This window comes from Tripterygium wilfordii, chromosome 3, assembly GCF_013401445.1.
Source record: "Tripterygium wilfordii isolate XIE 37 chromosome 3, ASM1340144v1, whole genome shotgun sequence".
Lineage (NCBI taxonomy): Eukaryota > Viridiplantae > Streptophyta > Magnoliopsida > Celastrales > Celastraceae > Tripterygium > Tripterygium wilfordii.
Genome location: NC_052234.1, coordinates 10,983,162 through 10,995,897, shown reverse-complemented (window position 1 = coordinate 10,995,897; position 12,736 = coordinate 10,983,162). Strand labels below are relative to the sequence as shown.

Here is a 12,736-nt window from a genome sequence, read left to right as displayed (position 1 = left end):
GACCAGATGATGTAACAATACTAGAGGAAATAGGAATCCTAAAAGGGTGGGTGGACTGTCGTTGCTGTCTTCTAACTTGCACGGCTGCAATTCCTTGAATCAATACTGTAATTATTGTCGTGAATTTCACTTCACAGTCAAAAAGCTCTAATCTTATAAACGTCTTAACTCCAACGTCCATTTATTTTCTGGGCTCTTTTCTTCATTATATAAATAATAGTTATTTTCATATTCTGAAAGTTCAAAACACTAGCGGGGATAGCTCAGTTGGGAGAGCGTCAGACTGAAGATCTGAAGGTCACGTGTTCGATCCACGTTCACCGCAAATTATCATGAGCCTTGTTTAAATTTTGGGCTTCATCTAGCCCAAATCCATATTTTTGGGCCTTGCCTCTTTTTGGGCCGACTTTAATCTCCATATAGAGGTTGTGCCAACTTTGCTGAATCAAACTCAAACCTACGTAGGCTTCATCGAGTGATTGGGTTTGTAAACGTGTGGTAGCCTCGCCGACGCTTCCGACCGTTTTAACTGACAAAACTGGGACAAAAGGGCTATCGAATCACGGGAACATTCCATACAATTGGAAAAGGTTTTTTTTGATTATTTTTTCAAAATTTCAATTCCAGTTTCTCATACCCTTCCCTCCCTCTTTCTGCTTTGGTTTTTATTTTACTCGTTCCAGGTTAACCTAACCTACCTTCAATTGCAACAGCTGCTTTTCATGCTTGGTGCCGATGACTGACCAGAAACAACGATAATCGCCGAGGACTTATATTGGTATTAGGTTTTATTTTTGAAAAGCTATACCAGTTATTTTGACTTTCAATCAACGTAACATTGTTAGCACTTTCAGTGGAAGATTTGTTAGCTTGTTACTTGTTTGTTGACATGAGTAGAAATGTCGCGGAATTCTTGTCTTACACTTGCTTCAATTGTTCTAACTGACCTAGTTTAATTAGCTTGATTGTTGAATAATGCCTGAAAATTGGGGTCTGAAGCTAGTCTTGTGTTGGCACAGTGGGATGTTGGTATTTGTACATGTGACCTAGTAGTAAAATTTCTGCGTGTGTTCTTTTGTATGTTCTTTCTGCATGTTATGGTACTCATAAATTATAGGACATTTATCAAATTTTAAGTAATTTTTCCAGTAAGTCTTTCGGCATGCTAGAGCTGGAATTTTTAACCGAGGCATCTGTTGATGTAATAACTGGTCGGACCTTTCAATGAAAAATTTATCCAACAAATATAACATTAGTACTCCTGGTTTTGATGATCAGTTTCTAACTTTCGGTTTTCGCTGATATTGCATAAATTTATATAATAGAGGACTATGTTTTTCGGTTTTCATGTTTGTTAGCCTGCGAGACTGAGAAATGTGTCTTCTCATGTGAGATTTAAAATCACTTGGGTTTGTATAGCTAGGACTTTAGGCATTAGTAGAGAAGTTTTTGTGTACAAGCCCCAAGGTTCCAATAAGAAACTCTGTTTGACAGATGACAAGAGGTCTTCCTGAACCCTTCCTTGCATGGCTGAATTACAGTTTATTCATGTAACTGGGAGACGGTAGGTGCTACTTGATGGCATCTGGTTCAGATGATGACTTGATAATTATTGTATGCACGAATCCAAATGTAGATGATGCCAAGATCACGGACCGAGAAACTCTCATTTCTGCTGTGGATGTCTTCAGCTGGGATTTGCCCCTGTTGGTCAATTGCCAAACAGTCGAAATGCAAGCACATCGAAAGAGGTTAGCAATTTCTGTATGGAGAATAAATGAACTAATGATGAGTTTCAGATTTATTTATTTAATTTTTATTTTATTATTTTCTTATTTCACTTTGTGCATGCAGGCTCATTGAACGATCTTCATATTTCCGTGGCCTCCTTTGTGGAAGTTTTAGGTGTGTCTATGGATTGTGCAAAATTTAAAGATGTCTTTGTATCTATCTCTCAATATGCGTGTGTCTCTGTGTGTGTGTTGCGTATCAATTGATTGTGCTAATTCCAGTATAACAGACATAGTTCAACAGACTCAACACACTTTAGAACACTAAGTTGAGATGGTGGGAGACTTCATCACTAATTCTGTGTTTGCTTCGAGGAAAATGGAAACGTACCCTAGAAATCCCCTGGCTAAATGAAGCCTATTTGCTTAATGATTTTACAGACTATTTATTTTCATTCCTGTTATCGTGGAAATGTTTGGTATTCAGAACTTCTTTTCCTGTCTATGTTCTTCTACCTTAATCAATGGAAAGAAGGTGTGACTTGGGGTTTCCTTATACTTAGTTCCTTGTGGTTCAACTAATTCAGATTTATTTTTTTTGTTGGTGTATTTCTTGAAATCAATTAGTAACCTCCACTTCTCATACTTTTGAACTGCATTTAGTTCTTCTCCTACTTTATGATCTGTGTAATTGTTGCAGTGAATCATGCCTGGACTGTATTTCAATCCAGTGGAACCTGGAAACATTTATTAATGTTATGAAGTCTATTTATAGCTTCCCATTGGATATAACATCCCAGAATTTCATTCATCTTCTTGAGGTAAAGAGTGGTATTCTTCATTGTTTTCAGTTCTTCCCTCAGCTTCACTGGTACCACAATTAGGTATACTGATTAGCGATCTACAGTTCTGAAAAATTGGTTGTTCCACTGAAATACCTTATTATGTTTAACCTGTTTCTAATGCTTCTGTTGGGGTATCTAACAGTCAAAAAATCTTTCAAGATTTTTGTTTTTCTGAAGGGAAAAAAGATGCCTGCCCTAGTGCACTGTGTTTTATGGCAACGTATCTTTGCCTCAAACACATAATTATGTTGTGTTGTTATCTCATTTGCTACTGATTTTATCATTTACATGATTTTCCACCTGCCTCTGATAACCAAAATTTGTTGCTTGACTTAAGATTTGCATTAGCATTTACACACTAGTTTCTCAATAATGTATTGTGTTCTCATAAATTGTTCCTATTTTTGTTTTCCATATTAGGGTGCACTTTATTTTGGAGTGGAGTCACTTGTCTTAAAGTGCAGAACTTGGTTCTCTTTGATATCTTCATCCAAGGGGCCTGCTGTGCTTTTGGATGATCTGATTAATATCTGGAACTTTGGTTTAGAGCACGGTGAGTGTAGATCTGATGTTGAATGACTGTTGGTGCTGATAAGAAATGTAAATCTTCTAATTACTAATTTATATTATCTTGCAGCAATTGATTTTGTTCCAGAATTATGTGCGAGCTATCTAGCAAGAAATTTTGTATGTCCTGTGCTTCCACTTAGCTTTCGGCAGCTGCCATATAAACTCAGATTGTACTAGAATCATATATGTAGCATTTGATAGTTGGGTTAATATTGTTGATAACTTGATATATCACGTTACTGTCATGAAGATGATAACCAATAAAAGATCAAGTCAGGATTCTTGTGACTTGACTAGTTGCAATCTGGAAACAAGATACCTGATTTGTACTTTATGCTTGGACATTAGAGGTCATGAGGTGTCTGTGAGGGATTTATGGAAGACTACTTGGAGATTGGAGATCTGTAACCTGATAGTTGTACAATCAAATTGAGGTATTCATATCAGGAGAGGACAAGTCATTAGTCATTACTCTTCATTGCAATAGACAAAACTGATATTTCATATTCTTAGATTGGTTGATTGCCGTCCATTAGATGGTGGATTATGATACTTATAAGCTGGCATTATCTATTCTTAGATCATTGGATAGTGCTCTGGATACCTTACATTGCTTCATGGTGTTAGATATCTGGGTTGGACTTGTTGCATGACATGATGTGGTGTAATTTGATCACAATGGATCATTCAGAGCCTCTCAAAAGGCCATATGCTGTTGCAGTGTCACAAATTCTTCTACATTAATATAGAAGTAAAAATGTCTACCAATAAAATTCCGCATGCGAATACAATTGATGTGTGGTTATAGGTACTGATAGTTATTTTTTCTGTGCCCTATTTATGATGCTGAAAAATGATTATTTTTGTTTGCAGATGTGGGCCATGTCCAGTACTTTTTTTGGTGATATTCCCTATAGCTTGTTAATATTATGCATAAAGCATCCACATCTAACCGTAGACAGGCCAGTAAAAAATCCTTCAATTTTATTTATTATTATTTTTTTATATTTAGCTCTTATGCATTATCCATGGATATCTTGACTTTTCAATGATCTTTCACAGTGAGATGCGTCTTGCTGATGCAATTTTTGTTTGGCTTGAGAATAACACAGAACAATCAGAAAGCCTGAGCAAAAACAAAGAATTATCAGTTGACTTGTTGAAACAGGTAAGAGCTCATGGTTCACTATTTTTAATGAGGAATTAAAAGACAGTGCTCTTTGGTATGTATGATTTGCTGGGTGATACAAGTCATTTCTTGAAAAATAATAATGACCTTTTGGTTTCAACTGAAGTCTAATCAAATTTATTTTTGGAATCACATTCAAGAAACAGAATTAATGTTAAATACTTAAATGAGATCCACAAAGCTTCTTTATGTTATTTGCATAGAATGAGATGGATCTTAGATATGCCACTAAAAACAGCCAATAATATCTAATTATTATGGACCATTTTATCCCCTTTTTTTAATAGGATGGACCATTTTATCCCTTTTTTTGAATAGGATCCACCATTTTATCCTTTTGTAGACTTCATAGCAAGTCAAATTGATACTTGAACCAATTTCTATTTATACCCCCATCAGCTTTTTGCCGCATTTATTTCTTCTTTGTATTGAACTTGGCACCTTCCTGCAATATATGAACAGGACTTCCTTATTAGTCATGATGTCTTTCGCGACAATATTGTGGCTCAGCATTTGCTGACACGATTCGGTATTTCTGTGTATGTCTAGTTTCTTCCTTCTGAAAGTGAAGATTTAAGTTCCTGAAAAAAAATTTAGCCCCCCCCCCCCCCCAAAGGCATACAAGTGATATAAAAATATATTAAGGGTTCCCACCCTTTTCTGTCTTGCATTCTAGATAGATGTAATATTTGTCGTCCGCCATGTCCATGATGGGACTAAGAAAGCACAATCAGCTGATATGAAGTATTATTAGGAAAATAATGATTATTGACATAGAGCTAATCATTGTGGTCAAAGTTTCTTAATATACATTATCATCAGAGGACAATCTTCTTTCACTTAGAATTCATATTCACATCAGGGCAATGGTGTTTCTCTTACTTCTGCTTAATGCAAGCAATTTATAGCAGGAGGATGTAGGTGAATCATGAGAAGAATAAGGTGAATAAATTTAAATCAATTTACCTCATGTCTTGACATGTGAATGCGTAATTTTGGAAATGGTTTTTTTAGTTGGTTATGATGTGTTTTGATGAAATGATTTCTTGTTGATTTGAACAGATCCGGATTAGTCTTTTGCCTTTATGGTTTGTGGCAGGTGAGCACTGATTTGGGATATTCTACTTGCAGTATACTAGGATATTTTTTGTTTGTAGCCTCTTTTGCCAGTTTTGTTGTCAGTTTCATCAGTGATGTAATCAAATTGGGCCTATGTTTCAGGCAAAAAAAACTCTGACTATTTTTCAGAGCTTGCTGATGTGAGCATTGACTCAACGTTTAAAGTGATGAAGATTCGAACCAAAGGCTCAATTGATCCCTTAGAGGATTATGACTCGAATCATCTTAGGATTCGGCTGACAGAATTTTCTGAGGTACGCTTTTTTCTTCTTTTGTTAATGTTCATTGGGTCTCTACCCAAATATGTTGGCCCTTCTTATTGAGTCCAATCTTGTAGGGTTTAGAGAATACAAGGTGAAGGGCTGAGTACTGGTTACCAAACTGTGGAATCTAACTAATCTATAGGTTAGTTGAGACTATGGCTTTAGATAGGAACAAATGGCCAAAGGGAAATGAGAATGTATATTGGATTCCCTCAAAATTATCTCATAAAATCATGCCAGTCACTGTGAATTTTTCCCCCTTTTCAGAAAGTAGACGTTTCAGGCTGTCCACAACTATCATCAGAGTTTTTGATTCTATCACTTCTTCCTTCCTCATATTCTACGGACTCCACACTGAGGAAAAGCATTGGAAAATCTTTCCTTAATATTGGTCGTGCTGACAGAGATCAATGCCAAATTTTACCTGGGTTGCCACCAATTTTGTCTTTTGAAGCAGTACAGGAGGTTGATATGTCCAAGTGTCCAAGATTGCATCTTGAACCTGCTATTGAGTACATCTCTCTGTCATTTCCATCTTTAAGGACACTAAAAGCAGCTTATATTTCAAACTTCAAGACAAGTACATTGCTGAAATTGATGCACAAGTGCCCTCAGATCAATGAAGTCGACTTAACTGTTGATGCTAGTCCAGTAATACCAACACAAGTCTCTGTTTTATCCTCCTCAAGTCTGGCCATAGTGCCAACAATATCAAATCGGTCCTCTATTTTTCGGTTAGAAACTACCCCATCAACCATCACAAAACTCACTTTGCAGGGCCGAAGTAACATTTGTGGTGAGATATTTTGTCTGGTGTCTTCTAATTTTTTTTCCTTTTCTTTCTATTGAACAAACCTTATTTTCCTCTCAAAAAAAGAAAAGAAAAGCAGAAAAGAGAAGGAAAACAATGCTGTATGATTGCAGTAAAATAAAATTTGGTAAACTGAAACATGTTTTATTTAATTAGTTATTGCGCGCCATTTCGTTAGACCATTGTGTTCACGTAATCCAATAAAAGAAAATATTTGATATCTACCTTCGCAAATAGTGAGAGCATAAAATGCAAGCTCTTTGAAAATATTTAGCCTGATAATCAGTTAATCACTGGATCATACGTGACCTGGGAATTTTGTCTGACTTGGAGGATGTATCTAGCTATTCTGTTGATTTACTAAAAGTTTTATTGGGGAAATGCTAGTATGTAGATCATTGTACTGTACATAAATGGAAAGTTGGAATGCTCATTCCATGTGACTGGCTGAGGGATATGTATTCTTTTAGCTTTTCAAGTTCAATATCAAATGTGTCAGAAAAATATCTTACCAAAAAACAAAGTATCAAAAAATAATATATGGGTCTTGGTGCAGAAGTTAGTTGCTGTACTCCAACTTGGACTTTGGGGGTTACATTGCGTATGTAATATTTTTCTGCCCTGAATATGGGTATCAGCAATGTGCTATTGTCCAATATTGGATGGGTCTGATGAAAACTTTTTTCATTAACATTTAAGCATTCATTACTTTTTTTTTTGCTTTACATTTAGGTTCTTTATTTGAGTGACTTTTCAAGCTAACTTTTCTTTCCAATATTTTGTGCAGATATGGATCTCCAATATATCTCAGAAATCTCTGTTTCATTACAGTACATAAATCTTAACGGGTGTATTTCACTAACGGATCTCTCCATATCAAATCTTCTACGCCGATGTGTTAAATTAAACTCAATCTTAGTATGTGATACTTCATTTGGTGTGGATTCAATTCTAGCTCTTTGCTCTGCCAATTTCAGTTTTGGTAGTTCTGCTGCTTGTCTTGGAAAGCAGCACCTAGACTCATTGGCATGTAACCTTCAAACCCTGCATATGGGTGGCTGCAGAGGTGGGCATTATTGCTCTGATCTCAATCTTTCTGCTTTTACTAATCATCCAAGATTTTCTATAATGAAGGCACATATTTTTGTTTTTCCTGTTTTTGTCCTTCAAATTAACTTCTTTTGGTTAAACCCAAAAATGTGAAAGAATCAGTTGAATGAAACTATGATTGATTAGGATGACAAGTAATAAGGCCTCAGTTATTTAAACTAAACAGAAGGCTAAGTGACCAGATTTCAGTTGAATGAGTCTTGGATCTTGTCCATCGAGTAGATTTTGTATCGCAGTGAAAAATTTATTAGTGCTAAATATGTTATATGAACGTGGCCAATTAATTTCCATGCAGGTGTTGATGAATCATCTCTACTAAAGCTTCTGTCTCAAGCAAAACAGCTGCAGAGTCTTTGCCTGAGAGAAACTCACGTTGTTGATGATGTTCTTTATAGCTTTTCAGGTTCTTCCTTGGTGACGCTTGATATTTCGAACACTATGGTTAGTCATCAAAACTCTTTATTATGGTGCCTACTCAAGGATTTTGTGAAAATATCGTTGCTTTTCTCTGTAGAAAATTTGTTTTGTGGATGGCCATTCATGTTATTGGTATTTGCATTTTCTGAATCTGGATTGTAGGAAGTATGGAGGTGATTTCTGATTTTGACAGCTTTCATCTTGACAAGCTGAGTTGAATTCAAGCAAATCATTCTTATGAAATCAATGTTCTTTAGAGTAAAAACTCTATTTAAACAGGGAGTGGTATTTAGTTTTCATCTTTCTAAGATTGCTGTGTGTTGTAAGTTGCAATGCTATAACCGGTGGTACACTTGTATTAGTTCTTTCAGGCCTTACAAGCATATGTTATTTGTAGTTCTGCCTGTCGAATTAGACATTTTTTTTGTAAGGAACTCAATTCAATTGTTCATCAAAACCATTGATACTGGTGCCTAGCGTGGTTAACAAAGAAAGGTATAGATTGATGTGTCATTATGCTTGTAAAATTGCAGATTTGTGTAGCAGCTTTGGCTCATATTGTCCAGAGAAATCCTGATTTGAAGTACTTGAATGCAAGGGGATGTAGGAGGTTGAGTCAACTGGAAACCAGCCACACAGGATTGGATTCTTCTTTTTCTTCTTCTTCTTCACGATCGTGTAATCAGCTGCACATTGCGTTGGGCAATGCATGCAGATTGGAGGAAGTAGCGTTTGGTTGGGGATTTTCTGGCTTCTCTCTGGTAATTTTGGAACCGGCCCTTATGTCACTGAGGTCTATAACTGTTGGCTTAGGCGGATCACTTGGGGAAGATGTGCTGAGATGTCTACCCATGGTGTGTCCTATGCTCGAGTCAGTGAATCTTTATTTTCAGGTATATTATCAATATCAATAACTTGAGGAATTTGGGGACATCTATGTGCAACCAAGTTAAGTACCCCCTGCATTAAGTTTGTCCTGACTTTGCTTATGACTTTTGGATTCTCCAGGAAAATAATTGATTTAATGCTATACTTTTTATGTTGAGAACATATGGCGTATTAATAATTTGTCCATGCTCTGGCCAATCCTGCTAAAGGCATTTTTTAATCCTTTTTTCATCTGGAATCTTGAGGGGGAAAGTACTTAAATCATATCAGTAAATTGATCAGACAGTATTTCATGTGATATGTTATTTAGGCAGTTATGAGGTTTTATGTCTGGCTACTTTTTTCACATGGAACTCCTCTCCTGTTATTTATTGCGACTCTTAAGGAAGAACACTTGATGATTTCAAACATTGTTAAGATAATGGAAAAGTGATATATGATGTGTGTGTCTACGTGATCTAGGTCCTTCAATTCATGTTATTGTCTTTGGTCATTTTGAGATGTTTGATAAGTGCCTTTTGTTTTATACTGATGTTGCTCTTTTTCTGACAATGCTGAGCTTTGGTATTTTGATTTGTTACAGGTAATATCAGATGCTGCAATTGTAAACATTATAGAATCTTTGAAGCACTTGCAAGTGTTGGCCTTGTGCTACTGTTTTGGTGATATCTCCATATTAAGTTTCAAGTTTGTTACAAAGAATCTGAGGAAACTGAAGCTTGAAAGGGTAACTCCTTGGATGACCAACAATGACTTGGGTATTCTGACTCAGAACTTTTCAAACTTGATTGAGCTTTCATTGACAGGATGCAAGCTTCTGAATTCAGGTCACCAAGCATTATTTATGAAAGCATTCACTTTGCACATTACTATCTAGTGACTACTGTATGTACCATATAAGTTGGGATGATGATTCCCTTCTGCTGCTTCATCATGTCTTGATGTTACTCTAAAGCAAATTTCATTTATTTGGAGTAACGTTTAAGTGAAGTTGCTATCAGCTTTTCTATTCTTTTTTTTTTTACCTGAATTATCATTGCCCTTGCAGATTGTCAACAGCTAATCTCTCATGGATGGCCAGGCTTAATATCTCTTTCTTTAGAGGTTTGTCTCTTTCTTGGTTTGAAAATGCTTCTTTTATATGGTGTCCTATTTGCTTCATGGTTTTAAGTAGGGACATGAAAATTAGCATTTCATTTGTCAACATTGTCATCGAAGCCTTTATCCCAAACAATATGTTGTGGTTTGCTACCATTCGAGTATAATTAATTCATGTGTAACCTCGTTAATCTGCATGAAATAAGCATTGTTGCATGAATACTTACGTGCAACATAGCATGTGGATAAATGAACTTGGAATGAAGCCTCCAGTTGAAATGTTAATTAATGTATAGTTTCATATTGATAAGATATAGATAAGAATTTACATGGAGGAAAACTGTCTTTTTTGAGGGGTGTTATGTTAGCTAATTTGCTTTTCTAATGTCAAAGAAAAGTAATATTTCCTTCCCTATATATTTCCACTGTGGTTCTTTTGCACATTATTTGGTCAGCTAAGTGAGGATGTTAACTTCTGATGCTTATATATATATCCTCGATGATGTCATTTTTCTCTGTAGGATTGTGGAGAAGTAACAGCAAATGGGATTTCTTTTCTTTTTGACTGTGTGGCTATTGAAGATCTTGTGCTGCGTCATAATGTAAGCCTTCTAGTACTGCATTATTGGTTAACAATTTGCACATATCTTGCGTTTTTGCTCCCATATGTGCCTCTTCAATGGAGTATTGTGGTTTACATACATCTCGAATCCAGCACCCTTCTTTTAGGAACAATTTGTTGTATCTGTGAAACACTGATAGTTAGGGAGCCAGATGGGAAATCAAACCGATTGTTCTGTGCATCTGCCAGAATCTTTGGGATTGTGACCAGTGGTCAACTTCTTGAGCTTTTAGGGCAGCAAATGAGCTGCCTCATGGTATAGCTAATTGGGCTGGTTCAGTCCAATGGACTGGTAGCATTCCTTCTAGTGTGTTAGAGTTGCAAGGTGTCTGGAAGTTCATTGGGTTAGACCCATGATGTAATGATTTTTTAAGGAAAAAAAAAAAGACGGTGATGCTTGACTTTATGGCCCTTGTTTGTTATACTATCCTGTAAGTTAAAGTAGCATCAGTACATGGATGTAAGAGTATATCCATCTGTCAATGTATATGGAGAGTGACCAAATATGTGCGTTCACGATTCCAAGCACACTTTGAGACATTGACGTAAGTATTTGAACCTTTTGTGAGGTGTGAAGGGAGTAAACCATGTAGCTGTAGTTTGTATCTTAGCACATCTGTTTCTGATTGTTTGGAGGAGGTAGTAAGTAGAGTTTCTTTCAATGGTGAATTTCTAATTCCTTGTTGCAAAAAATGAAACAACATATGGAAGATTGGCAGGATTGATTTTGCTTGATCACTTGAACATTTTGCTTACCTTCTTATGTGTAATAATGCCTTGAATTCATTTAGATCCGAGATGTTCATGTATTCTGGAGTATAAAGATCTTTTAATCTCAGCTTTCATAAATCTTATTAAATGAAAGGCAACTTTTGGCGCATGGATTATTTTGGGTTGCTGTTTTGTAGAAGCTTTAACAAAATATACGCGCAACTTCTTGTTTATTTAAGATACGTCGGAAATTGTATTTCTCTAACTTGATACTGCCTTAATTCTAATTCTCTGCAGGGACCGGGGTTACAAAAAAGTTTTGTTCTTGATGCCGCTTCTAAGGTGGTTTCACAAATTCAATTCAATGCTTTCCTTTTTGTTTTTCTACTAGACAATGAGACTAATTATTTCTCAACATCAATTTTATTTGTCTTTCGCGATGATTACAGATGCCAATGCTTCGACGAATATCTTTAGATATGTGTGATGCAAGTGAAGGTGACTTTGACATCCCAGATGTATGTTACAAAAGGACTTCATACTTTAATTGAATAATCTTTTCTACGTATCACATAGAGCTGGACTCCACAAGCCTGTATTTGCAACCCATTTGCATGTTCTGACTTGAAAATCTGTCTCAGTACATGGACAGGTTCTTCCTAAATACTGTGAAGATAGCAAGGTGTAGACCCCAAAGAGGCTCAGTAGACGTTGGATTATTAAAGACATCTCGAAGGCTGCTGGTGCACAAGGAAACTTTAGTATTGGTTTGGAACAGTGAAAACTTTGTTCGGACGGTGATCAAGGAGAGGCTCTAAATTTAATTTTAGTACTGGTGCATAAGTAAATTATTCATTAGCCTTCGAAAACTTTCTTCTCTGAGAATACTCAAAAGTGTGTTGTGTTGCCGTTTCCTATTTCTTGTAAGAGTAATGTATTATAAGCTCTCAGTAGACTATATATCGGATGCGTTCTTGTAACATTTAGTCAACATTGTCGATTTTTACGTGCCAGTGTGATGTTTATCGGAAAATATTTCTCATGTTTGTGTGATGAGACAAAGAATAGATATACCTACGTTAAATTCTTGTTCTTGTTCTCTCTTATATGTTTGTGTTCAAATGGTATAAAAAAAAGTCATTTTTATAGGAAAAATGTTGGGGGCTCCAATTTTTTACCCCATCCTAAACCCCGTTCCTCTGAAATGTTGGATGGTTAGGGAGTTTTATATCTGTTTTCATAATCAACAGATATTTCACATGGATTAAGGGTTAAAATGGGGGGACAATTTTTGTGGTGATATTTTTATAGTTTTCTTAAGATTACTTTGGTCTTCTGATCCAATAATCCAAGGCATTTGTTT

At 36.0% G+C, this 12,736-nt stretch overlaps 1 protein-coding gene and 1 non-coding gene across 7 annotated transcripts; both read left to right on the top strand.

Moving 5' to 3' along the window:
• Window positions 1-252: 252 nt before the first annotated feature.
• On the top strand, window positions 253-325 carry TRNAF-GAA. Its single transcript has one exon. It is a non-coding gene; the product is annotated as a tRNA-Phe (tRNA).
• A 125-nt stretch (window positions 326-450) lies between these two features.
• Window positions 451-12,450, top strand: LOC119994979 (BTB/POZ domain-containing protein FBL11). Of its 6 annotated transcripts, XM_038841322.1 has the most exons (22): window positions 451-590; window positions 714-778; window positions 1,495-1,564; window positions 1,637-1,751; window positions 1,855-1,905; window positions 2,431-2,551; window positions 2,996-3,128; window positions 3,213-3,262; window positions 4,019-4,107; window positions 4,208-4,313; window positions 5,397-5,433; window positions 5,556-5,707; window positions 5,984-6,512; window positions 7,315-7,593; window positions 7,933-8,078; window positions 8,588-8,947; window positions 9,526-9,769; window positions 9,991-10,046; window positions 10,562-10,642; window positions 11,671-11,715; window positions 11,823-11,891; window positions 12,015-12,450. In XM_038841322.1, exons 4-22 carry the CDS (start codon window positions 1,732-1,734, stop codon window positions 12,189-12,191), a joined length of 2,745 nt encoding a protein of 914 aa, XP_038697250.1. In that variant the 5' UTR covers window positions 451-590; window positions 714-778; window positions 1,495-1,564; window positions 1,637-1,731; the 3' UTR covers window positions 12,192-12,450. The 6 variants fall into 6 exon arrangements, with proteins under 6 accessions (XP_038697250.1, XP_038697248.1, XP_038697246.1 ...); XM_038841320.1 differs by having other exon boundaries at window positions 1,542-1,751; XM_038841318.1 differs by having other exon boundaries at window positions 1,495-1,751.
• The last annotated feature ends 286 nt before the right edge of the window (window positions 12,451-12,736 follow it).